The sequence below is a fragment of the Mastigoproctus giganteus genome, chromosome 2 (assembly GCF_048544385.1).
Source record: "Mastigoproctus giganteus isolate SK-2022 chromosome 2, ASM4854438v1, whole genome shotgun sequence".
NCBI classification, from domain to species: domain Eukaryota; kingdom Metazoa; phylum Arthropoda; class Arachnida; order Uropygi; family Thelyphonidae; genus Mastigoproctus; species Mastigoproctus giganteus.
In genome coordinates, this window is record NC_143576.1 from 245970137 (window position 1) to 245996834 (window position 26698).

At 36.9% G+C, this 26698-nt stretch overlaps 1 protein-coding gene across 1 annotated transcript in view; it reads left to right on the forward strand.

Moving 5' to 3' along the window:
• The window catches only part of LOC150090342 (uncharacterized), a 119204-nt gene that overhangs the window by 49958 nt on the left and 42548 nt on the right, over positions 1-26698 (forward strand). Inside the window, exons 5-6 of the mRNA XM_090389818.1 lie at positions 12220-12306; positions 20667-20728. Coding sequence (XP_090245944.1) covers positions 12220-12306; positions 20667-20728 — 149 coding nt within the window. The remainder of the gene's footprint in view (positions 1-12219; positions 12307-20666; positions 20729-26698) is intronic.

Sequence of the window (26698 nt, forward strand, 5' to 3'; positions counted from 1 at the left end):
AAATAGCTTAGTTATATAGTGAAATCAACTTCGTTGGAATGAATTACCAAAAAAAAAAAAGAAAAAAATGTGTTATCATGTTCGCATTGCGATATTTTCATGATACCTCCATTTATTGCTACAGTATACAAAATACTTTTCCACGATTTTTTTAAGTTTGTACCAGCCGGCAAAAACTTACATAAAGTTGAATTTCAGTAAGTCGAGTATTATGTAAGCCAGGGAGAAGCTGTACAGGAAGTTTGCTAGCAGGGATAAGGAGGTGATTATCCCATTGTACAAGGCAATGATCAGGCCATACCTTGAATACTTTGTACAGATCTCTTAAGGCCTCATTTTAGGAAGGATGTCGAGTTGCTAGAACATGTACAAAGAAGGGCAACAAGGTTGGTGAGGGAAACAAAGGGGTGCTTTTACAAAGATAGGCTTAAGTTCTGCAAATTACAGAACCTGGAGACTAAGCACAAGCAAGGTGATCTGATTGAGGTGTATAAGGCCTTAAACAGGTTGAACAAGCTCAGTGCTGATGGGATTCTTTCTCTTGCTCAGATTAAGAACCTGAGGGGGCATAGATTCAAACTAAGGAAAGACAGTTGTAGAATAGATGTGGGGAAATTTTCCTTTAGCCAGCAGGTAGTTGATTGCTAGAACAGACTTCCATCTCTTGTTGTGGAAGTTGATAGCTTAAATAAATTTAAGGCTGGGCTGGACAAGCATTTCGAGTGAAATGGGAGGGTTTTTTTTTTTTTTTTTGACTGATGCTACATAAACTTGCTTTCTTGCATTCTATGCTTCTGCTAATGCTACTCGTTAACTGTCATTTCAGTGGGTTTACAAAACAAAAATTATTAAAATATGAAAGAAGAGGTTAAAGTACAACCGTATACAGTGAGTTGTATACAAAGACTGAGTGGCACATGGTGTCAATATCACAATGCAGCATAGTGGGGCTAAGTGACGGTTAACAGAGACTGACCGTAAAGAGGGTGATGGACAGTTGAAGTTCTGCTGTACTACACAGTTGGTACGTTATTCTGGGGTTCATCGTCATCAACCATTTTCAATCCACTGCAGGATGAAGGCCTCTCCAGCAAATTTACAGATCATTCTGTTTTGTGCAATGGCCATCCATTTACTACCCACGAACTCATGAATTTCATCTATCCATCTTCATCATTGTCTTCCAGGTTTTCTTCTAGCTCCTCTTGGGTACCATTCTGTTAGTTTTTTTTAGTCCATCTGTCATCATGTCTTTGAGCTATGTGTCCTGCCCAAGACCATTTTAGTTCATTAATTTTGATAAGAATGTCCTTTTTTTTGAGTTTGCTGCCTAATCCATGTGTTTCTCTTCTTATCATAAGCCATGGTGGGGAGTATACATTGGTTCATTATTTTGCATTTCAGACAAATTGGGATATTGCTTCTCAGTATGTTACTATTTCCTGAATGCTATCCATCCAAAATTTATTCTTCTCTTGACTTCCAGCCATTTATCATTGTTACAGCTAATGACTTGTCCCAGATAAGTACATGAATCCACCTTTTCAATTACTGCTCCTTCAATGATTATAAACTTTCTGTGGCATACTTGTTCATCATTACTTTTGTTTTAGCCATATTCATCTTTAGTCCAAAATCCTTACTAACTCTGCATAACTAATAAAGATTTTCCTCTAATTCTATGGGATCATGGGTTATGATCACAATGTCATCTGCAAATCATAAATGGTTTGGGTACTCTCCAATTACATTGACTCCTTTCTACGACCAGTCTAATCTTCTGCAAACTTCCTCAAGGGCAGCAGTAAACAACTTCAGAGATATTGTCTCCATGTCGAACTCCTTTCTCAATTTTAAATTTACTACGGTCTTTGTCTAGTCTAATAAAGGAGGTAGCTTTCTCATATATTTTCTTCAGACTCATAATATGTGGGGTATCTATGCCTTGTGTTTCCAGTGCCCTAAATATTGCCTTATACTGTACGGAGTCAAATGCCTTTTAATAATCCACAAATACCGGGCATAGTGATGTTTTATATCCATTTGCTTTCTCCATTAGCTGCAATATTATGTGAAGGTGATCTATAGTTGAGAATCCTGTCCTAAAGCCAGCTTGCTCTTTCTTTTTATTCCCATCAAGTATTCTTTCTAATCTGTTTGTCAGAGGTTTATACCTTCTCTGCTATTTATAAGTACAATATTGCTATTCTTCAGTTTCAGTATCATTTGTCTTTCTGTATTATTGCTCATCACTGCTGATTTAAGTCCTTTGTTTTCCCTTAATGCTTGTTCTACTTTCCTTGTGTTAAATCTTATGTCCTCTCTGAGTCTCCTTCTAATGGTTTTGCATAACTCAGTATACTCAATTTTATCCTTGTCAGTGTTTATCTTGCTCTTCATTTGTCGTCATCGGTTCATGACAAGTGTGTCTTGACTAATTTTTCCTTCTTTGGATTTCTTTTTACCTATAGGTTTCTTGGTTTTTATTACATTCAGAAAGTTGTAGTATCCCTCATTGATATCCTGGTCCTGAACAGTCTGCAGAAGCTCAAACTTGTTCTTAAGTTCCAGTACATACTGCTTTTTCTCCTCTTCTGTTATCTCAAAGACCTTCGTATTATTTACTCAAGTCAGTTTTTTTCTTTTTTTTCTTACATCTATGTCATGTGTGCATCTTACCATTTTCTGATCACTTCCAACATTTACCTTGTTCAGGACGGTAACATCATTCACGATATCTCTCCTGTTAGTGAGGATGAAGTATATTTCATTAGTTGTTAATCCATTTGGCTCTTCTATGTCCACTTTCTGTTCACCCTTTTCTTGAAAAAAGTGTTCATTACTGACATTCCTCTAGATTCTGCAAATACCACAAGTCTTTTGTCTCTTTCATTTCTTTCACCAATTCCTAAATTTCCTATAGTTCCCCTTTCTGTGCTGTTTTGTCCCTTTCCAACCTTAGCATTGAAGTCCCCCATAATGATAGTGTAGTGGATTTTCTGCTCATCTAGAAGACTTAATTTTGGTGTACATTTCTTCAACCTCTTCGTCATCATGGCTCGATGTTGGTGCATAAATCAGTATAACCATTAGCTTGTACTTCTTAGAAATCCTGAGTAGTAGTCTTGACACCCTTGGTGATGTACTTTTGAATTCCAAAATGTTGTTTTTTATATCTTTATGGACCAGAAAGCCAACTCCACCTTTACTCCTTTCACTGTTTCCATTGGGATTACTGATTTATGGTGTTCCTGCTACCCATATGGAGCTTAACATCTGTCAATGTTAAACTTCAGTTATCACCTCTCAGCCCGTCTGCTCAACTTTTCTAGATCCTGTTGCAGTAGTCTACTATCATTACTGTCATTAACTTCGTATCATCTGCAAATTTGGACATTAACCTTATATACCTTCATCATTGAGGGAGGGGAATGCCAGAGGTGAATTGAACTCTGGCAGTGAGCTAGATGATTTTGTAATAACTGAGAGCAAAGTGGAGGAGAAATTGCTGAAGATAAACATAAGAAAGGCACCTGGGGTGGATGAAATCTATCCAATTATATTAAAGGAGGCAGCAAAGGCAGTAAGTAAACCCTTAATCATAATTATGAGAGCTTCCTTGGACTCAGGGGAGGTACCCGTGGACTGTCGATGTGCAAATGTGACCCCAATTCACAAAAGAGGATCAAAAGGGGACACAAGTAATTATAGACCTGTTAGTTCAACTTCTGTTCCAGGGAAATTAATGGAGGCACTGGTTAAAGAAATACCGCAGGATCATCTAGACAAGACTTCAGTTATAGCTTGGACACAGCATGGGTTTGTTAAGGGAAAGTCTTGCCTGATCAATTTGATTGGATACTATGTTGTTGTCACAAAGGAACTTGATACAAAGAATAATTTTGATATCATATATTTGGATCGTAGAAAGGCTTTTGATACTGTTGCACGTGGAAGACTGCTGCACAAATTGGATCAGTGTGGAATTGGAGGTAAATTGCTGCTAGTGATAAAGGGATGTTTAGTGGGAGAAGACGGAGAGTGGTAATCAATGGACACTGCTCTTCATGGAATAATGTTATTAGTGGAGTTCCCCAGGGTTCAGTGTTTTGGTCCATTGTTATTTTCTGTATTTATTAATGATATTGATGATGGTATATCAGGCTTAATGTCCAAGTTTGCAGACAATACGAAGATTGGCAGGATTGTTAATGACGCTAATGACAGTACGGTTGTTGATGACACTAATGTGTAGCTGGACTGAGAGGTAGTAACTGAAGTTTCACATTGTAAAGTGCTGCATATGGGAAGCAGTGACCCCAGATTAACGTATCAACTGTGTGGTACCAACTGACAGCGGTAAAGAATGAAAAGGATCTGGGGATAATTGTGCAGTCAGATATGAAGTTTTATGAGCAGTGCAGACAGTCTGCAAGAGTAGCTCATGGTGTCTTGTCAATGATATACAGGAATTTTTCTAGCAGGGATAAGGAGGTGATTATCCCCTTGTATAAGGCAGTGGTCAGGCTACACCTTGAGTACTGTATATAGGTCTGGAGGCCTTATTTTGAGAAGGATATAGAGCTGCTGGAACTAATACAGAGAAGGGCAACAAGATTAGTGAATGGGACAAAGGGTTGCTCTTACGAAGAAAAGCTTATTTGCAAATTATAGTGTCTGGAGACTAGGCACCTGCGAGGTGATCTGATTGAGGTGTATAAAGCCTTGAATGATTTGAGCATGCTTAATGCTGATGGGATTCTTCCTCTTGCTCAGAATAATCGCCTGGGAGGGCATAAATTGAAATCGAGGAAAGACAGTTGTAGGATAGATGTGCGGAAGTTAACTTTTAGCCAGCAAGTGGTTGATTGCTGGAACAAACTTCCATCTGTCGTAGAAGTTGATAGCTTAAGTAGATTCAAGGCAGAACTAAACAGACATTTGGAGCTAGTGGATGGGTGAAATGAGAAGGGTTGTTTTTTTTTTTCTTTTTCTTCCCCTCGCCTGATTCTATATAAGCTTGATTTCCTGCATCATGTGCCTTTGCTAATGCTAATTTAAAAGTCATTAAAGAGTCATTATGTTCAATATCATTGATAAATACAGAAACCTGGAGGACTCCACTGATAGTCCAACATTAGTCCACAAAGAGTAGTATCCATTGATTACCACTTTCTGTCTTCTCCCTCTCAACCGTCCCTTTATCGATAGCAGCAAATTTCCCTTAATCTCATACTGCTGCAATTTGTACTGTATGTTTCCACGTGCAACAGTATCAAAAGCTTTCCTAAACTCCAAGTATATGATATCAAAATTATATTTTGCATCCAGTTCCTTTGTGACCTCATCATAGTATCTAATCTAATTTGTCAGAGAAGACTTCCCCTTAACTCACCCATGCTATGTCTGAACTATAACTGCAGTCTTGTCTAGGTGATCCAGCAATGCTTCTTTAACCAGTGGCTTTACGATTTTCCCCAGAACAGAAGTTAAATTAACAGGTCTATAATTACGCATGCCACCCTTTGAATCCTCTTTGTGAATTTATGATACATTTGCACGCCTCCAGTCCATGGGGACCTCCCTGTGTCTAAGGAAGCTCTCATAATTATGGCTGAGGGTTTCCTTACTTCCTTTGCTGCCTACTTTAATATAACTGGATAGATTCCATCCACCCTAGGTGCTTTCCTTATATTTAACTTCAACAATTTCTCCTCCACTTTGCTCTCAGTTATTACAAAATTATTTAGCACCCTGCTAGAGTTTAATAAGCTTCTGGCCTCCAATTCCCTAACGACATTCCTCATGTGTGAATGTAGGTAAAAATACTCTTTCAGTTTGTTAGCTACCTCAGCAGGATCATCAACAATCCAACCATCGAGACCAAGAAGACCAATCTGATTCATCCCCTTTCTTTTAGAGTTTAACATTAGCATTAGTAGAGGCATACAATGCAAGAAAGCAAGCTTATGCAGCATCATCCAAAAAAAAAAAAAAACCGCTCCCATTTCACCCCTCCGTTCGTTCCAAATACCTGTCCAGCTCAGCCTTAAATTTATTTAGGCTATCAAGGTTCCACCAATCAACTACCACTGGCTAAAGGCAAACTTCTGCAGATCTATCCTACAACTGTCTTTCCTCAATTTGAATTTATGCCCTCTCAGGTGATTATTCTGAGCAAGAGGAGGATTTCCATCAGCATTGAGCATGCTCAAACCATTTAAAGCTTTATACACCTCAATCAGATCACCTCACAGGTGCCTAGTCTCCAGACACTATAATCTGCAAAGCTTAAGCCTTTCTTCGTAAGAACAACCCTTCAGTCCATTCACTAATCTTGTTGCCATTCTCTGTATTCGTTCCAACAGCTCTACATCCTTCTTCAAATGAGGCCTCCAGACTTTGAGGCCACACCTTGAGTACTGTATACAGTACTCAAGGTGTGGCCTGACCATTGCCTTATACAGGGGGTTAATCACCTCCTTATCCCTGCTAGAAAAATTCCTGTATATCACTAACAAGACACCGTGAACTACTCTTGCAGACCATCTGCACTGCTCAGAAAACTTCATATCTGCCTGCAGAATTTAACCCCTGGTACTTTTCATTCTCTACCACTGTTAGTGTAGTACTACAGAGTTGATACGTTACTCTGGGGTTACTGCTTCCCATATGTAGTACTTTACATTTGTAAATGTTAAACTTCATTTGCCACCTCTCAGCCCATCTGCTCAACTTTTCTAGATCCTGTTGCAGCAGTGTACTGTCATTAGTGTCCTTAATAACCCTGCCAACCTTCGTGTCGTCTGCAAACTTGGGCATTAAGCCTTATATATACTATCATCATTATCATTTATAAATACAGAAAACAACAATGGACCTAACACTGAACCCTGAGGGACTGCACTTTACATAAGTAAAGAAGTCTTTGCATCCTTTTCCAAAGATTTCTCATAATCTGCCTTTGTTTGCCTAACCTCCTTTGTGACTTGATTACAGACTAGCTTATATCTATCACAGTCTTCTGTGTCACCTGATAATTTATATGTATGCTATGCATTTTTCTTCTGTGCTACAAGTCTCATTAGTTCATCTGTCATCCATTTAGGCTTAAACTTTGAACAGTATTTCTTAGTTGGGTCAAAAAGGCTAGTAGTTCTCAAGATTAATTCCTGGAATGCTTCCTATTTAGAATTTGCTGTTGGTAATATCATCAGTTGGTCCTATTGTATAAAATTTAAAAACAGTCTGAGACCACTGTAGTCACCTTTATGAAAGCAAAAACCCTTCCCTTTAGCCTTGATGGTCGTTACATCTTTGAGTAAATCCCACAGCCATCTGGTGGTTCCTTTATCTGCGGATTCTTAATGCATGAAGAATCATTTCTGACAATCTGATCAAGAGTATTACTCCCTTTAGTTGCCTCTCGAACATACTGCTGTAGAAAACAATCATCCAATAAATCCACATAAGACTTGCTAGTGTGCAAGTGAGCAATCCAAAAGTTCCAGTCAATATCTGGGAAGTTAAAATCCCCCATTATAAGACAATCGGATGAAAGTTAATATACTTAGTGCACTACTTTTCAAGCACATTGAAAATTTTTTTTTTCTTAAATTAACTGAATTTTTATTTTTTTCCTGTGATCAAGAGAAGTTTAAAGTAAATTTTTTTTTTTTTTTTTTTTATGAAAACCCCAAACACGAAAGGTATCAAAACCTATAGTACTTAGTACCGTGCATGGGTTGAAGGAGAAGTATGGGGGGAGGGGGGTGCCGGAAACTTTGCTCTAGAGACTAAACATGGGTTTCACCACTTCAAGCCTCCAATAAGCAAAGTAGTGGTATTTCACCGGTTGATGAAAGTCATCTACCACCTACAATAATATAGTTATCTCCCTATATATAGTAACCTCCCTATGAATTAATTATTAAAAATTATAACTTTATTGAACACTTAATAAAGTGCTAAAGTTTTACATTCTTTATACTTAGCCATTAAATTTATTTACAACTGTATAATATTTTTTACACTTCTCTCATCTACCTTTTTGTGTCTCTTCTCTCTATATGTATGTATAGCTTGAAGCAAACACCACGTTCATGAGTCTTACCTTAACACACAAAGTGTGCATAGATGCTTTTAAATTAACGTTACTTAACATTACTGCATTGAAACTACATTGAATCAATGAATTTCTTTTTTCCATGCAATTTGTATGAAAAAAAGAAACAACAGCTCGAGAAATATTTTTAAAAGACCCAAACATTAAATTTCATGAAAATCTGTCCTCTAGAATTACTCTATTACTTGCAGACAGACAGACAGATATGGTAAAGACAATGTGCACATATGCATATATATTTATATATATAGAGACAAATGTATTTGATCAGTGTATTGAGCAGAGTTGCTGATATATCGAGTGGTAATTAAAATGGAATAAAACGCCTGCAAAGTAAATGCAGATTATCTGAAATTAAATAAAGTTAAGATTAACATAAAAATAACATGAAAGTAATAAAATAAAATTATATATATACATATATATATAAGTATATATATAAGTGTATATGTATATATATATACAGGGTGGCTCAAAAATACATGGCATAACTTCAGGAATGAGTTCCTCATATGTAGACAATAAAAATATTTTATATCAACATATTTCTGGAAATGCTTGGTTTCCTAGTTTTGAAGGTCTGTCTATGACACTTAACTGTTCACATCACCTTATAGTAATTGTTCAAAATGTCCACCTTCTGCCTGAATACAGGCCTCGCATCAACGTCTCATGGACTCGCAAAGACGATGCCAAATTCCTGGCATGTTTCGTATTGTCTCACAACCTGCCACAATTCGATTGCGGAGAGTTTCCACATCAGCTACCGGAGTCAAATACACCAATGACTTTAAATGGCCCCACAAGAAGAAATCTAGTGGGTTTAAATCAGTGAGCATGAAGGCCAGGCAGTTGGTCCTCCTCTACATATCCACTGACCAGGAAACCTTTGATTCAGGTAATTGCGGGCTATGTGGCTGAAATGTGCGGGAACGCCATCGTGCATGAAGTGTGCTTGTTGATGAATGATCAGTGGCGTGTTATCCAAGAAATCAGGCATGTTTTCCAGAAAGTTTTTGTACGCCTGCCCTGTGAGTTTGTTTGGAAGTACATGGGGCCCAAATAACTTATCACCAAAAACACCCGCCCAGATGTTGAGGCTGAACCGCCGTTGGTGATGTGATGGAAGAATTGCATGTGGGTTTTCCTCAGCCCATACATGCCGATTGTGAAAGTTTTGGATTCCGTCTCGTGCGAACTGTGCTTCATCTGTGAATATCACTAAGGCAGGAAAGTGAGGAGTTGTACCACACTGCTGCCAGAACCACTGGCAGAACTTTACTCGAGCAGGATAATCTGCTGGTGACAAGGCCTGTACCCATTGCAGATGGTAAGGATACAGCTGGTGTTCTCGCAACACTCTCCAAATAGTCAAACATTGAACAGCCAGTTGCATTGCTATTCTGCGTGTGCTGATTCCAGGAGTGGCATGCACAACATCCAAAATCTCCTCCTCTACTTCAGGAGTCGTAGATGTCAGTACCTTGTGATGAAGGAAATCACCTGCGGGAGATAAGACATTCCGGTTAATAACTCGGGAACCAAGCATTTCCGGAACTATGTTGATATAAAATATTTTTATTGTCTACATATGAGGAACTCATTCCTGAAGTTATGCCGTGTATTTTTGAGACACCCTGTATATGTGTGTCTCAAAATGAGAGTAATTTTATATTGACTTATGAATTATTCCTTTTCAAAGTCCAAGACCACTTGCTGTCATTGGAGGGAACGTAGTGTCCTTGAGATACAAAAAAGAAAAATAAAATGCAAAGAAACAGTTATTATTTCAGTTTGGCTGCTCATTTAGACTTGATACATTATTCACTATTCGATACAAGATCATGAATAAAAGTCGTCGGATGAGAGTCCAGTAAGACCCGAAACAGTTGTTGCATGCTGCCTTTTATGAGTAGCACATTCTGTTTATGATTCAGCATGACCATAGGTCAGAGGAGTTTTACAATCATTAATTGTGTTTAGCAGTTGTGTGTGCTACTATAGTTGAATAGTTGAAAAACAGTATTAGAAATTTTAGGTTGTCTTGTGGATAATGGTGTCATTCTAAAGTGGGCAGAAGTCCAAGCCTGTCGCTGTTATGGATAATACAGAGCATTCCCAAGACAGCAAGTCATAAATTAGAATGCAGACAAACATCTGTCATCTAATTATCTAATAGTTTCAAGGCTTTTTTTTTTGTCCTCGCTTTTTCCCATTATATATGGGGTCAGCGTTTTTATTGTTTTGGCATGCAATTTTTACGGCCGGATGCCCTTCCTGACGCCAACCCTCATCTTTTATCCGGGCTGGGGATATGCAATGGTCATTCCCTGACTTTCTGCATCACTCCGTATTTGGTGGTCACGGGCTCGAACCCCGGTCTAATCAAGAAGCGTGTGCTACGCACTACCGTTCCTGCCCATCTGGCTACGGAGGCGCCCTAATAGTTTCAAGGCTAAAGTCTGGATTTACTCACACACAAGGCGTGGCAATAAAGTTTCTGGACTGGCAATATTGTAGTCATGTTTTATGAGTTTAAAAATAAATAGAAATGGTTTTTATTGTAGTTCAAACTTCAACCACCAGATGATAGTACAGAGCTTGTTCACTAGACTGACAGGTTGCAAATAATGACCAGTTTCATTAGTAGAATTAATATTCTGTGCCACAATTTTGCAGTGGAGGAATGAATAAATATCAAAATTTGCTTTAATTTGGGAAAATCTGCAACAGAAACATATGAAATGTTAAAAACTGTTTATGGTGATGAAACTTTAAGTCATACTAGTGTTTGAATAGTATAAGCCGTTCAAAGAGAGACATGGGGATGTTCACATTGATCCAAGAAGTGGGTATCTGCCAACCTCTCGAAATGAAGAAAGGTTTGAAAAAGTTTGGGAAATTTTGGCAAGAGATTGTTTGACCCTCAGAATGTTGATTTGGATATGAATAAGGAGACAATTCATTAAATTCTGCATGAAGATTTAGAGAAAAGGAAGGTATGTTCAAAATTTGTGCCATGCAGCCTCCTGGATGAACAGAAACAATGAAGAGTGTCATCATGTGATGACTTTATTCAGAATTGTCAAGACAGTCCTAACTTCCTTGACTGTATTGTCACTGGAGATGAATGTTGAGTGTTTCAGTACCACCCAGAGACAAAGCATCAGAGCATGCAGTGAACTTCAAAATCACCACCAAGACCCAAAAGGTTTTGCTTACAGATGCCCAGGATCAAGACAATGCTGATCATGTTTTTCGACAAACAGAGTGATTCCCAAGTAATTTGTACCTGAAGGGGGGGGGGGGGAGAGAGAGAGAGAGAGAGAGAGAGAGAGAGAGAGAGAGAGAGAGAGAGAGAGAGAGAGAGAGAGAGAGAGAGAGAGAGAGAGAGAGAGTGTCAATACGGTGTTCTACATAAGGTGCTTCAAAGACTATTGAAACATATTTCCTGGGTGGGGGCTGCATTTTCAAGATCAAGGCAGCTGATTCTTGTTGCATGACAATGCTTCTACCCATTCTACACGTGTCGTGAAGACATTTCTGATGAAACTTGGCATTGTACAGATCAACCATCTATCTTACTCTCCTATTCCAGCACCAACAGACGTCTTCCTTTACTTTGAATAAAAATAAAACCATTTTTGATCTTCTTTCACTTGGTGTTCTTTTTATATATATATATATAAAACCTTTGGTTTTTCACAATAAAAATCAGATAGATGTAATTTTTTAAATTTGAAGGCAGCAACACATTATCTCTAGAGAAAGTTTTAGTTGATTCATTGATTCCTTTGAATCAAATGACTTATATAATATGGTCTGTAGAATATAGTTTGATTGTAATTTTTAGTTTCTGGATAGATTGAACATTGTCTGGCCTCTTCAGTGTTCAGTATGTATGTTTATTTGCATATTCCATTAGTACTTTAATGTTTCAAATGCTGTTACCATGTTCACCATTTAATTTCTTTAATATAATGTTGTTTTATTGCATATATAGTTTGGGATATCACAGACCAGAGATTATTCATTTGTCTCAATTATATTCAGTACTTTAATTTTATTATTAAATTATTTTTAAATTTTATTAGGTCAATTTAATTGGGGAAAAAGTGATCAATCCTATGATTCACTGCTGTGCAAAATGTATACTTCCAATTTTAAATTATGGCAGAATGGTAAGTATTGTGAATTTTATTAATTGTTATATCAGAATATTTAGATTTCCTTCCCTCCCTCCAAGTGTCATAGACTAAATGATTTAGCAGAATTGTAGCTACACTATGCTCTGTTTCAACCCAAGTTGATACCACTGAAAAAGATACAGCATCTCACACAATAAATGGTGTGGCATAATTTATTAATACACCCTGCGCCCATCCATAGAATATTAACTTATAATTTAGCTGCCTTTTTAAATTTTGTTAATTTTATTGGCAGCATATTCAGAGAAAATTATTGGAGAATATCAGTGTGGTTTCAGACTCAATCGACCAGGTTTTCATCTTTTGGCAGATACAGGAAAAAGCATTTGAGTATAATATACTTATTTAACCTATATCTAGATTTTAAACAAACTTTTGCTTCACTCAACAGAGGAAATGATAAATGATCTCCTTCTCCTGGGCATATCCGCAAAGATTGTTAGGCTCTTAAAAGCAACCCTGGCTGGCTCTAAAGCAGTGGTGAGAATTGACATTGAGTTGATGACTCCCTTTGACATTAATGCTGGTGTTAGACAGGGCAATGCACTCTCTACTGTGTTATTTAACTTGGTTTTAGAGGCGGCTGTCAGAAAATTAGAAGTGACTGGACACAGGCACAAAGACAGTGCAGATCTGTGCATATGCCGATGATGTCGCTATTATCAGTAGGACTAAAGTAACACTGGAGGAAACAGTGGCCAGGCTGGATAGTGAAGCACAAAGAAGAGGACTTGGGATAAATGAAGCAAAGACAAAATATATGGAAGTCTGGAGAACAGCAGATAACACGGAAAATTTAAGAACTAGCAGGCTTCTCTGTAGCCAGGTGGGCAGGAGCAGCAGTGCGTAGCACACGCTTCTTGATTAGACCAGGGTTCAAGCCTGTGACCACCAAATACGGAGGATGCAGAAAGGTCAGGGAATGACCACCGCATATCCCGGAGCAGTATGGCCTTAGTTGCTAATGCTCCTAAAAACCAAATAACAATAACAAGAACCAGCAGCTTCTCGTTTGAGCATGTTCAAAATTTCGCCTATTAAGGTTCTCAGATAAACCAGTCCAACTGTATTATTAATGAAATTACGTCCCGTATCCTGAGTGGAAATAGATACTTCTATGCACATGAAAAACTAATGAAGTCCAGAGTATTGAACAGACATTTAAAATTAAGAATATACAAAGTCTCATTAGACTAGTTGTAACATGCGGCTGTGAAGCTTGGACATTAACGAGTAAAGATGAGCAGTTGTTGAGAGTGTTCAAGCGTAGAATTTTGAAAAAAGTCTTTGGGCCTGTACAAGACGTTGATGGATCCTGGAGGATCAGAATGAACCATGAACTTGACAATCTTATTTTCAGGGTGCAGACATCATCAGATTTGTGAAGAGCCAGAAACTTGCCTGGTTGGGACATGTTATGAGAATGGATGACAGCAGAACAACTAAGAGGATAATAAAATGGAAACCTACCGGTAGGAGGGCAAGAGGAAGACTGAAGAAAAGATGGATGGATGACGTAGAAGAGAACTTTAAAGATCATGAGAATAAGAAGTTTGACTTTTGCTAGGGCTTATTGGTGGAACATCGTTCAGAAGGCTAAGACCCACCCTGGGTTAAACGCCAGAAGAAGAATTTTATTAGTAACAGAACTGATGCTCTCCTTGGGTATTTCTTCTTATAGTTTTGAATATACATTCATAATATTTTGCCTGACATTATCCTTCAATGGTTTCCTGACTTTATTTTGATTAACAGAGATTTTTCAAATTGCAGTGCTGACCTTGCACATTTTTGTTCATGTTTAAAAACACTGCATTATGTCACCTTTACATACGGATTGATAAAAAAGTAAAATTAATTGGAAAAAATGTTTAATGTTTATTGCTTTAGTGCTTCTATAAAAATGTATAGTATAATTTTAAGTAACATAAAATTACTTTTTGTATTGGAATGATACAAAACTGACATTAACTGGTTCAGATAGGTTCTGTGGATTTTCTGTGGTGTAAACTTAAGTTGAAACAGTGCAAACCTGTTAATCTGTGATAGTTTTACACATTTACTGCCACTGTTAAAAAAAAAAAAAAACTTGGGCTCAAGTCATAAATGAGGAGGATTAAGACTTTTGTGGGCCTTTTCTCTGTGATCTAGTTAGTTGGTTTGGATGATGGATGAAAACTTCTGTTTTCCTTCAAAAAAAAAAAAAAAACCAGGACAGAATGATTCTTAAAGTCAAGTGGTTTTTCATCTTGATGGATAAAAAACCTTCCTGGCACATGTGCATCAAGTGGCAGGTTAATATATTACCAGACCAAATATATCCTCAGTCTTTTAAATATGATTATATATCAAAGTATGTGAGCTTTCATAGACTACTAGGAGGCTATCCCTTGCTATATTCACTTGCCAACTTGAAGCTCTCAGAACTCAACAGTGAATGAATAAATATATTTTAAATCTTGGTGAATGATTTGCAGCTATTTTTATATGCAGTTAAGATCAAACAAATAATAATTAAAAGTTAAACTTAAAAAAGCAAAAATGTATATTAACTTATTTCTTACCCTGTGGATGCATTGCTTAAAACCTTTTTGTACCCAATATTGCAAATCATTTTGGTCTCAGTGAGATCTTAAGCATCTGTAATTTGAATTTTGGTACAGTTCTACACTCAGACAGAGTTGTACACAATTGACTATGAACAAAGATTGGCATATTCTGATCTTTGTGATTGAAAGTTTGTCTCCTGACATTTTTTGATGGCCATACCAAAAGTCAATAATATGAGAAACCATTGATAGTATGAACCAGAACTCTAATGCTCATAAAGGTTTTCATAAGTCAGGATCATCTGAGAAACCATTGAGAACAGAAGGTTAATTCTGACCATTTTTCATGTTCAGTATTATATAGGAATTAGTTAACATGTTATTCTGCCTCTCGTCAGTTAAGATCCAACAGGAAATGATCAATTTGTTGAATTCTGAACAGTCAGATGGGTCCTGTTGCAAAGGCCATTGTTAGTAGAGGTATTTTGTATTAACATCACAGTTGTCTGTTTCATCCCTGATTTGTTGTCAGCAGCGAATATGTTTCCTGTGCTATTATAAGTTTGTGTCATTTAAACCACATCCATGCCTAATAATTAGTTTCTCATGCATTAAGAAGCTATAATAAAGAGATTAATTTTAACAATCTGATGGAGAAAAAATTGTTTTTCCACATAACAATCAACTTTTATTCATCTGGCTGAGACCCTGGCAAAGCTTTTCATAAGTCAGGATCATCTGATAACAATCTATATCTGTGTATTTCCTCTTATAACATTTTTGTTTAAAGTGCTGATTGAAACCTGACTTTCTTTCTTTTGAAAGAAAGTCAGGACATGAAGATGTCCATACAGAAAAACGTTTGAAGGTATCCATCGCCGCCTATGTAAACATGGGACCTTTACACCTCGTACTGCTGACAGAGGACGACCAAGAACTACAACTCCTGAAGTAGAGGAGGAGATTTTGGATGTTGTGCATGCCACTCCTGGAATCAGCACATGCATGTTTGTTTTCCTGTCTGGACATCTTCGTTCTGGACACCTTTCATGGTACAAACGACAAGCCTCCAGAGCATTGCCGTCCGCCAAACCGTACATAAAGTGCATATCCGCTTGCTCCTGATTTGAGTACATGGTCAGAATGGAAAACACTAGATTCTGTCAGTACCTTGTGATGAAGGAAATCATCACAAGGTACCGGAATGTCCGGTACCTTGTGATGGTTAACATTCTGGTTAATAACTCGGGAACCAAGTATTTCCAGAACTATGTTGATATTAAATATTTTTATTGTCTACATATGAGGAACTAATTCCTGAAGTTATGCCATGTATTTTTGAGACACCCTGTATATATATATTAGTACAGTCAGTCCTCGTATAACACGTGTTTACACTACACGAATTCGATCATGCATGATTTATAAATAGGGGAACGATATCTTATATAACACGAACCGAATTCGCTTATGCACGATTCGCCTTTGTGTTTACAAGAAATGGCAGTCGAACGCAGAATCACCCCAACCGAACGCAACACGATAGGAATGAAGAGAAGATTCTGAAAATGTATTTATGTTTTTTATATCGGTGAAGGGGAAACACATTTCACCATAATAACATAAAAACCAACATAATTCCAGCTATCGGTATAATCGCAAATGCAATTAGATCAAGTTTACTACCAATTTATAACAGATTCCACTAGCAGAAACGCAACTGGAAATTGTTTTTATTGTTTTATGGTAGTAACCTCTAGAAATGTGCTTTAGTAAAATGTGCGGTGTTAATAGTGTATCTCAGCCTTTACGGTGTTGTTTATTCAGTTGCTACACGTGCGCAGCTTTGTTTATGTGTATCAAGCGTGCCTCCTCATTTTGTAATTGTGCTTTATTTCCTAAAAATGAGTAAAATACTTAAAAGGTGTGAAAAGGAAGCGTCCTGGTGAAGATACTGCAGATTCAGAGAGAAAAAGAAAAGCAATATCGATAAACAGAGACGGACTGGGTCAAAAATTCTTACCTGGGAAAATTTATAGTGGCCTCATACTATGGTTTATGGCCAAAATCACACCGGCCTCCGGCCCACCGGGGTTTCCCTGGTAAGGCTTATGGCCAGTCTGCCTCTGTCGATAGAGAAAAAATATGAAATTGTGAAACGCTTTGAGCGAAATGAAAGACCATGTGATATTGCACATGCTACAGACCTAAATGAGGCAACGCCAAGAATTAGAAAGAATGCAGAGAAAATAAAAACAACTTTCATAGCAGGAACAACTCAAAGTGTAATTAAAATTCATTAGATCAAGACACAAAGAATTGGAAGAGATGGAACCGTTGTCATCTGTTTGGATAGAAAATCAAACAAAGAACAAGTTTGCTTACTATAGAAGCAAAAGCATTAGCAATATTTTATTACGTAATAGTTGAAATAAAATACGTAAGTATTTTATTACGGTTATTTATTGTGTTTGGTAATGTTTTGGTTACAAATGTGTGTTCAATCTTGGGTGGTCGGCACTTAACCCCATTTTTCCCATAGGGCCTGTTGTTTATATTGCACGAGGGTTTCTAGGAACACAACTATCGCGCTATACGAGGACTGACTGTATTAATATTAGCAATGGCCACATGGTGCAAGGAAGCCTATGGCTTATGCTTCACCAGCCAAAAATAATAATAATAATAAAATAAAATCACAAAAAATAAATAAAATTAAAATAATAAGACAATTTAAACAAATAATAATAATAATAAGAAGAAGAAGATTTTAAAAAATTAATAACAATTAATAAGAGAAAAGGAAATGGCCAACCTATGTGTTTCACTCCTCCCGTAGGTAATTATCCAGCTGACCTTTGAATTTCCCCAAACTGTCAGCCTCTACTACCCACATAGGTAACTTATTCCAGTAATTTATAACTTGCTGGCTAAAATAAAGCTTCCTGCAATCTAGTCTAAACAACTCATTCCGTAACTTGAAATTATAGCCCCTAGTTCTAGAATCATTTATAACCGTGAAAATTTCGTCCTCATTCATTTTACTTATGCCTCTCAGAGCCTTGAACACCTCTATCAAGTCTCTTCTAAGGGGCATAGTTTCCAAGATGTGCAATCCACATATACGAAGTCTTTCCTCATACGGACCCCCTTTTATCGATCTCACAACGTGAGTTACCTGTCTTTGGACCCTTTCAAGAAGCACAATGTCTTTCTTTAGGCACAGTCTCCATACTTGAACACAGTATTCCAAGTGTGGTCTAACAATGGCCTTATATAATGGGATTATGACGTCCTTATCTCTACTAGCAGTTGTTCGATAAATCATCGATAGGACACCATGGGCCTTCCTTGCAACCAGTCTACAATGCTCAGAGAACTTCGTGTCTGACTGTATTGTAATATCCAAGTCCCTTTCCTCCACTACTGGCTTAAGTTCAACTCTGCCAAGTGTATAAGTTATTTTGGGGGTTACTGTTTCCCAGCTGCAGTACCTTACACTTTGCTGGATTACAGCATAGGTGCCATTTTTCTGACCATCCCTGAAGTTTATCTAGGTCATTCTGAAGAAGCTCTGCTTGGTAGCAGTCATTAACTCCTCTACCAATCTTTACATCATCTGCAAATTTAGACATCACGCCCTCTCTATCCTTTCATCGATGTTATTTATGAAAATCAAAAACAACAGTGGTCGTAATACTGATCCTTGGGGAATCCCACTTCTTGCATCAACCCAATCTGAGGAAGAACCATTTATCACAACTCTCTGCTTCCCACTCTGAAGACATCCACTATCCATCTAAGGATTTTCCCTGTAATTCCAACCTTTTCCAGCTTATAAAGTAACTGCTCATGTGGGACTGAGTCAAATGCTTTGCTGAAATCCAAATAAACAATGTTGAAATTATTCCCCAAGTCCAGCTCTTGAATGACCCTGTAAAAATAGCTAACCAGATTAGTTAAACATGATTTTCTCTTTAAAAACCATGCTGAATATCCTTCATAATTCCATTTCTGTCTAAATGATCCTGAATTCCATCCGTGATCATTGTCTCCGTGATTTTCCCTACTACTGAAGTTTGACTAACTGGCCGATAATTTCCCACTTCACTCTTAGAACTGCCCTTATGTATTGGAGATACATTGTCACTTTTCCAATCCAACGGAATCATTCCAGAGTCTATTGATGCTCTCAAAATTAGCTTCAATGGTTAAATGCACTCACTTGCCACCTCCCTTAAGATTATAAGGTATATGCTGTCAACCCCAGGTGCCTTACTGACCTGTAGGCACAAAAGTTTTTTCATTAAAAAAACATGCAAAATTTCAACATTATTAATTATATTTTTTTCAAATTCACTCCCATAATTTCTCATTGATGTAAAGGGTTTTTCTTCTGTAAAATCGATGCGATGCAAAGTAACTGTTGAGTTCATCTGCAACTTCAGCTATGGTATCTAATACTGTCCTGCATCCATTTCATAAGGGTCCGATCTGGTTTGTCCTTCTCTTCTCTGCAGTTATATATGTGAAGAATTCCTTATCCCCCCCCCCTCTTTGCCAGCGATTTCCCGTAATCTGCCTTTGCTAGCCTAACCTTTTCTGTGGCACTATTACAGATCAATATATGTATATAAAACTGTAAAAATAAAATGTTTAATTATAAGAATAAAGAAAGAAAGAGATGACCACAAACTTAAGTGGCTGCATAAGCAGTATCCAACAAGACTTCGCATTGGTTCTATATATTATACGACGTGTTGTTGGTACTGCTTATGCAGCACAGTAAAAAATTTGAAATAAAAAAGCAGAAAAAGAAGAAACAAGCACAGAAGTAGAAATGGAAGGAATATGTATCTAAAAATTTTAAAAATATCAAGTAAGGAGCAAATACAGCCAAAGTTATAGCCCAATAGATAATAAAATTAGACCAGTGCCACCTGACCACGCTTAGGCCAAAAAAAGTATGCAAAGTAAAAAAGAAAAGTGCAGCCATTATCAACCCACTGTAGGATGGAAGCCTCCTCAACAATTCATGCTGAGGGAAATGGACCATAATCTGCCACGCTGGTCCAGTGCGGGTTGGCAGATCGACTGTATTCAGCAGTCAGTGCTTGAACCCCGGTCTAACTCAAAGAGCGTGTGCTGCTGCTGCACTCCCGCTCCTGACCACTCGGCTATGGAATATAGGACAAATGAAGCAAGGAACAAAAATATTTTGTTACAAAAGCCCTCTGTTCAGGCTGTTGGGTTTTTTTTTTTTTTTTTTTTTTCTAGTTAGTGATTCCTTTTATGGTGAGCAAAGTCCACTTTTCTCGTGCAATTTAATTTTAACCAGTTTAATATTCGCACCTCCTTTTAATTTTACTCATTAATTCACAAGCACTTTGAGAGGTAAGTTCTGATAATTCAGATTCCCACTCTTTTAATGTCATTCAGTCTCTGAACTGAAAGTTATCTGTAATACTAATAGAGTGTACATCAGATATTAAAACACCACAGATACTTTTTATACTACAGTGCAGGTACCAGTAGTTTATAGCTTCATTGTTATGGCAGCATACAGTTTTGCTCAGCAATAGTCCGCAAAATTTTTGTGGCAGCATACAGATTCAAATATGCAATATGCATACCTTGTAAACACATACTTCTAGGGCCAAGCACATACTTTTCAACCATGCTATAATTAATTTTAAATTTATGTTATAATAACCCATGCTACAGAAGAACTGGGTGGGTAGTTGTTTGATATTTATCTATTAATATATTTTTTAACAATTTTAGATTCCATGCAAACATGTTTTTTGCTATGACTGTGGAAAGAAAGCTGAAAGCATATGTCCAAGGTATGTGTTTTGCAAAAAAATAAAATGATAATAATAATTTTGATTATGTCTAGAACTTTGCCAACAAATCAAAAGTATTGCTTTAGTAACTTTGCTTTAAAGTACTTTCAAATATCATTAATATAAAGCCAAAACCTTATCATCATCATCAGCCATTTTCAATCCACTGCAGGATGAAGGCCTCTCCAGCAACTTTCCAGTTCCTTCTGTTTTAAGCACTGGCCATCCATTTACTACCCACAAACTCATGAATTTCATATTCAGTTAATTTGTAAAGAATGCCTTTGTCTTCCAAGTTTTCTTCTAGCTCCTCTTGGGTACCATTCTGTTATTTTCTTAGTCCATCTGTCATCATGTCTTCGAGCTATGTGTCCTGCCCAAGACCATTTTAGTTCTTTAGTTTTAATAAGAATGTCCTTTACTTGAGTTTGCTGCCTAATCCATGTGTTTCTCTTCTTATCTAACAGTCTGATTCCCAATATAATTCGTTCCATTCTTCGCTGTGTAGTTCTCAGCTTCTCTTCCATTCTTTTGGTGAGTGCCCAAGTTTCATTTCCATAAGTCATGGTGGAGAGTATACACTGGTTCATTATTTTAAGTTTCAGACAAACTGGGATATTGCTCTTCAGTATGTGACTATATTTCCTGAATGATATCCATCCTAAATTTATTCTTCTCTTGACTTCCAGCCATTTATCATTATTACAGCTAATAACTTGTCCCAGATAAGTATATGACTCCACCTTTTCAATTACTGCTCCTTCAATCATTATTTCCCTTTCTGTGGCATACTTGTTCATCATTACTTTTGTTTTATCCATATTCATCTTTAGTCCAAAATCCTTACTAACTGTGCATAACTGATTAAGATTTTCCTCTAATTCTTTGGGATCGTGGCTTATAAGGCTCAGTAAACCATATGCTTAAATAATTAGTATACCCTATACCAGCAATTCTCAAACTTTTTTTAATACTTGTACCATCAAAACCAAAGTGTGAAGAAGTTAAATGCCAACTCAGCATTGTTATGGGCCGTTATGAGAGTTTCAAGGACTGGGTAGATGCTCCCGGATATATTAAATTGGGGGACCCGTCAAGCTCTCAGCTGCCCAACTCAGTGCCAGAGCTCACTCTTGTGTATCAGGCAACACTGCAGTAATCTCCAAGGCAGAATGCACTGGTCCCACAGGAGCTAGTTATTGTTGGTGACTCCATTGTCAGGGAGATGGTAATATATTATTTCAGTGTTTCTCAACCTGTGTGCTGCAGAAAATGCAAATAAAAAAATTAATAAATCCAAGTTTTATAATAAAAATGAATTCAAATAAAAAATTTGTTTACACTGCACCTTCAAAATGTGGTCAATGTGACATCACATTTTGATTCCTAGTAGTAGATCTGTACACCTTTATTCAGCCATTCTTATCATTTGAGAGACTCTCCCAAGTGCAACTTGTAAGCAGCATAGTAAGAAATTTCCTTTGTGTTTTAAAAGTACTTTTTGTGTTTTTATATCTCTAAAATGTCATATTCAGTTAATTTGTAAAGAACAGGTTCGATTAACTGTTTTTAGAAGTTATTAGCAATGGGTAAATTTTTAGTGAAAGGAAATCAGAAGAGGCAAATTGATAACAAGCTTGGAGAAAATGACAAAAACAAAAATGAGCAACCATCAACATCAAAAAAGAGGAAAATATGTTGTCATAAATATGATGATGATTATTTGGTGATGGAATTTTCTTATATTGGTACCCAAGGTTGTCCTCTGCCTTTATGTGTGGTATGTGGTTTAAAATTGCCAAATGAATCAATGATGCCGGTTAAATTGCAGCATCATTTTTCTACGAAACACGAGAATTCATCGTCCAAAACTATGGAATATTTTAAAAGACTGCAGGTCTCTACTAGAAAACAAGGTACAGAATTTTATAGTATGACTAAAATATCTGATAAAGCTCAAGAAGCCTTTTGAGTAGCTGAACTGGTGGCAAAAAAAAAAAAAAAAAAAAAGGAAAGAAAGAAAGAAATTTCACCTGATTGCAGAAAGCCTGATTTTACCAGCATGTTGGGTAATCGTGAAAAGTATCCTGGGAGAGGAAGCTGAAAAAAGAATAATGATAGTATCACTTTTGAACAGCACAATTAGCAGGCGTATAAAAGAAATTTCTGATGATACTGAAGGACAATTTGTTGGAAATATTAATAATTTTGGGCAACTGCTTGCATTGCAAGTAGATAATTCTATGGATATTAGCAGGAAAGCCCAATTAATAGCATTTGTCAGGTTTATCGAAAATGACGCAATTATTAATTATTTTCTTTTTTTGTTGTTGTAAAGAACTCACCGAAAGAACAACCGGCCAAGATATTTTCGAAGTAATGAATAATAATTACGAAAGTGTGGTATTTTATGGAAGTCGTGTGTCGGCATTTGCACCAACGGTGCTCCCTTGACCGCCAAATTTCATTTTGGCTGTATACTAAAATAACTGTATACAGCCGTTGTATACACTGTATACTAAAATAATTAATGTAATAAGCAAAATATTAGAGCTGTTAAAGACAAAAATTTACCATTACTTCCCTTGATACCAAAAAATATTTGTGGGTATTTCTGACCGATTTGCAAGAGGAAGAAGAATTGGCTGAGATCCACAGTGACCAGTCGCTGGAAATTCACTTTAATAACACTAACGTTAGCAAATTTTGAATCAAAATTCAAAATGAATTTCCAAAAATTTCAGAAAAGGCAATTAGAATTTTATTGCCGTTTTCCACTTCCTACTTGTGCGAAACAGGGTTTTCCGCTTTAAACGAGATTAAACAAAAAAAAGAGAGAGAGAGACTAAAGTTGGTAGAAGAGGAGCTGAGAGTAAGCCTATCCACAATAAACCTATCAACAGTCGATGAAATGAAAGCAGCCAATGGCTGCTTTCATTTCATCGATTGTTCAGCAAATTTTCATCAAGAAAGGCCCTTACATCATGATGGAAGTGGGGGGGGGCTCCATCCTGCTGGAAATAAAAGTCCTCCTCATCCGCAAACATCTCGTGAATGCATGTCATGACAGAATCCTGTAGCAGGTTCAAATAAACGGCACCAGTTACAGTGTTGTCAAAAAAGAATGGTCCAATTAGGCCCAACACTGACAATCCACACCACACTGTAACCCCTGGTAAGTTCACATGGCGTGTCTCTGTAACATACCGGTTCTCAGTCGCCCAGTAGCTGCAATTGTGGTGATTGAGGCATTTAACTTAAATGTAGCCTCATCGCTCCAAAGAATCTTGTTTTGAAACTGTGGGTCCTCTGCACATTTTGACAGATACCTTTCACAGGGTGAATTTCCTTTCTTCAAAATTTAGTCTTGTTTCAGCCATAATTTTTAATTGTTTATTATTTATTTGTGGGCTGTAAAAGTGTGTATACAATTTTTTTTTTGAGACTCTCTTGTATATATATATATATGTTCTAGATATGATAGATTATGGTAGAGTAAAAATTTCCTAGATATGATAGAATATGGTAGAGTAAAACATTTTTTTTTTATTGGATTGGCAATGAGGTAGCAGGTTGAGTGAGATTAGGTGCAGTCTGCAAAAGACCTGTGTGTCAAAAACTCCCAAGTAACGTGCAAAAGCCCAACTTCAGCACTGTGGCAAAAACCTAGAAGTACAATATGTAATATAAAGTGAGAGTAAAACAAAATGAGATAAAACGTAAGGCAAAAAGACGAAAAAGCAGTAGTGGTAGTAACATAAATGGAAATATGATAGAGCAAAAATAAATAAAATAAAATAAGGCACAATTATAAAAGTTATAAAAAACTATGTTAAAATTTACAAATAATTCTTCGCTTAATACAGATATACTAAGGGGGAATGCCTGAGCTGTGACTCGTCTACCAGGATTCTTCCTATATAGTAACACACAACTACATTTAGGCCTATACGGTATACTACGGCCTGTGCTTCAAAATTTCTCACACGTGCTTCTGACCTGCGTGGGCACACCAGGCTAATCCCAGAGGATCTTGCACTAGGATTGAATTATTATTATGAGCTACTACACCACTAAAAATAACGATACTATGTCGGTCGCGTAGGTTAAATTGTACCGCGGATTTCACTGGGGCTCTGGGTGATCCGACAAGTTACTCCACTAGCCACACAGCATCTAATGCTTTTAGCCCTCAGGAGGTGCATGAGGCCGGCAATGTTGCACACACGGATACAACTACAAAACCACAGGTCATATCCTATATCACTGAGCCGGACACTAAGAATATTTCTATTAACAACTACCTAAAATTTAAAACCTGCAACAACCAGCTATGCCAAACTTGCCCATATATGAATACTAAACATCACACAAATGTCCATGCCACAACTTTCTGCCACACTAGTGGGGTCATTTACCTTATCAACTGCACAGAATGTGAAGCCAAATACATTGGTTAAACAGGTGGTGAACTACACATCAGAATTAATGTACATAGATCACACATAAAAAATTTCATCAACCATAAAGACATAGAACTACAACACTTCCAAACACACTGTTTTAATAATATCTCCATCACTATCCTAGCAATAGAGAATAACCACACCACTAGGCTAGAGATAGAAAACATCAGCATACTAAAACATAAAACACTCTATCCATACGGACTCAGCAGTAAATTTAACGGACATTGTTACACTAATAATGTACAAGACACCTGCGTCTACAATCTATTTCAAATGGTTAAAAGTCCCTCATCTAAACCTAAAAAAGTAAATAGTAGCAATAAAAAAACTTGCACCAATAATATAACTGGCAGCTTTACAGATATGCTGGTATCTTGGGATACTCCTAATATACATATCAAACATATTCATAACTTTATCTTCAGATTAAAACATAGCAAAATCAGAGCGTTAGTCAAAATCAACACTGCCTATAACCACAACAACTCGCACCTGAACCACCTACTTAAGGACATCTTTAAATTCTTGATTGGAAAGAACACTACGGCCACCAACAAATATATTAGTGTCAAATTCGGGAATGCTACAATGGGCTATATCTTCTTAAACAATCTCATCAATATATACAAAGATGATTTTCCTATTAACAACGCACACATTTGCACCAGGTTCTATTACAACAAACCATTCGGACTTACCGTTTGCAGCTACAAGCAGACTGCCTGTAACTTAGATAAGAGTGATACTGAGGCCGAATGTTTTTGTCATTTGCTTCAGTATAGTGCTTACATGGATAAGCACTACAAACACATCATCATGGGAGATCTCGGTATCATAGATCACCCACACTTACGCAAATTGCTATCTTACGATTTCAAATTTAGACCCACTACCACCAGCAACATTAAAAAGATTAATAAACAATTACACGACGATCTAATGCGCTTTTGCTTAAAATTATCATATAAACACCACATACCTATAGAGGCATTCTACATCTGGCTAACACGCACATACCAAGCTATCGAAAAACAGATATTTTCAACTCACTACAAATCAATGCCCACCAAATGTTTCGATCTAACCACTATTAAGCAACAATTAACTAAGCTACATAAAAGGTTCATCATAACCACAATAGACAAAGCCACCAACAACTACATATTTATATGTAAAAAATGTTACACAACTACACTATTAAGTGAACTAAATAACAGCCCCACATACAAATGAATAACCCATAACCGCAACACTATCACAAAGAAAATTTTGACCATTCATAAAAAGTTAAATTTAACCAACATAAACACCAAATTCCCCTATCTATACTGCATACCTAAATTTCACAAATCCCCAATAGGTTTCAGATTTATCACCTCATGTAAAGGCAGCTACGCAAAAATCCCACACCAAAAACTGTTACATATACTTAACGCCATATTCGGACATATAACTAATTCTAATATCATTCTCAACAGTAGCCCTATATTAAACCACTTAA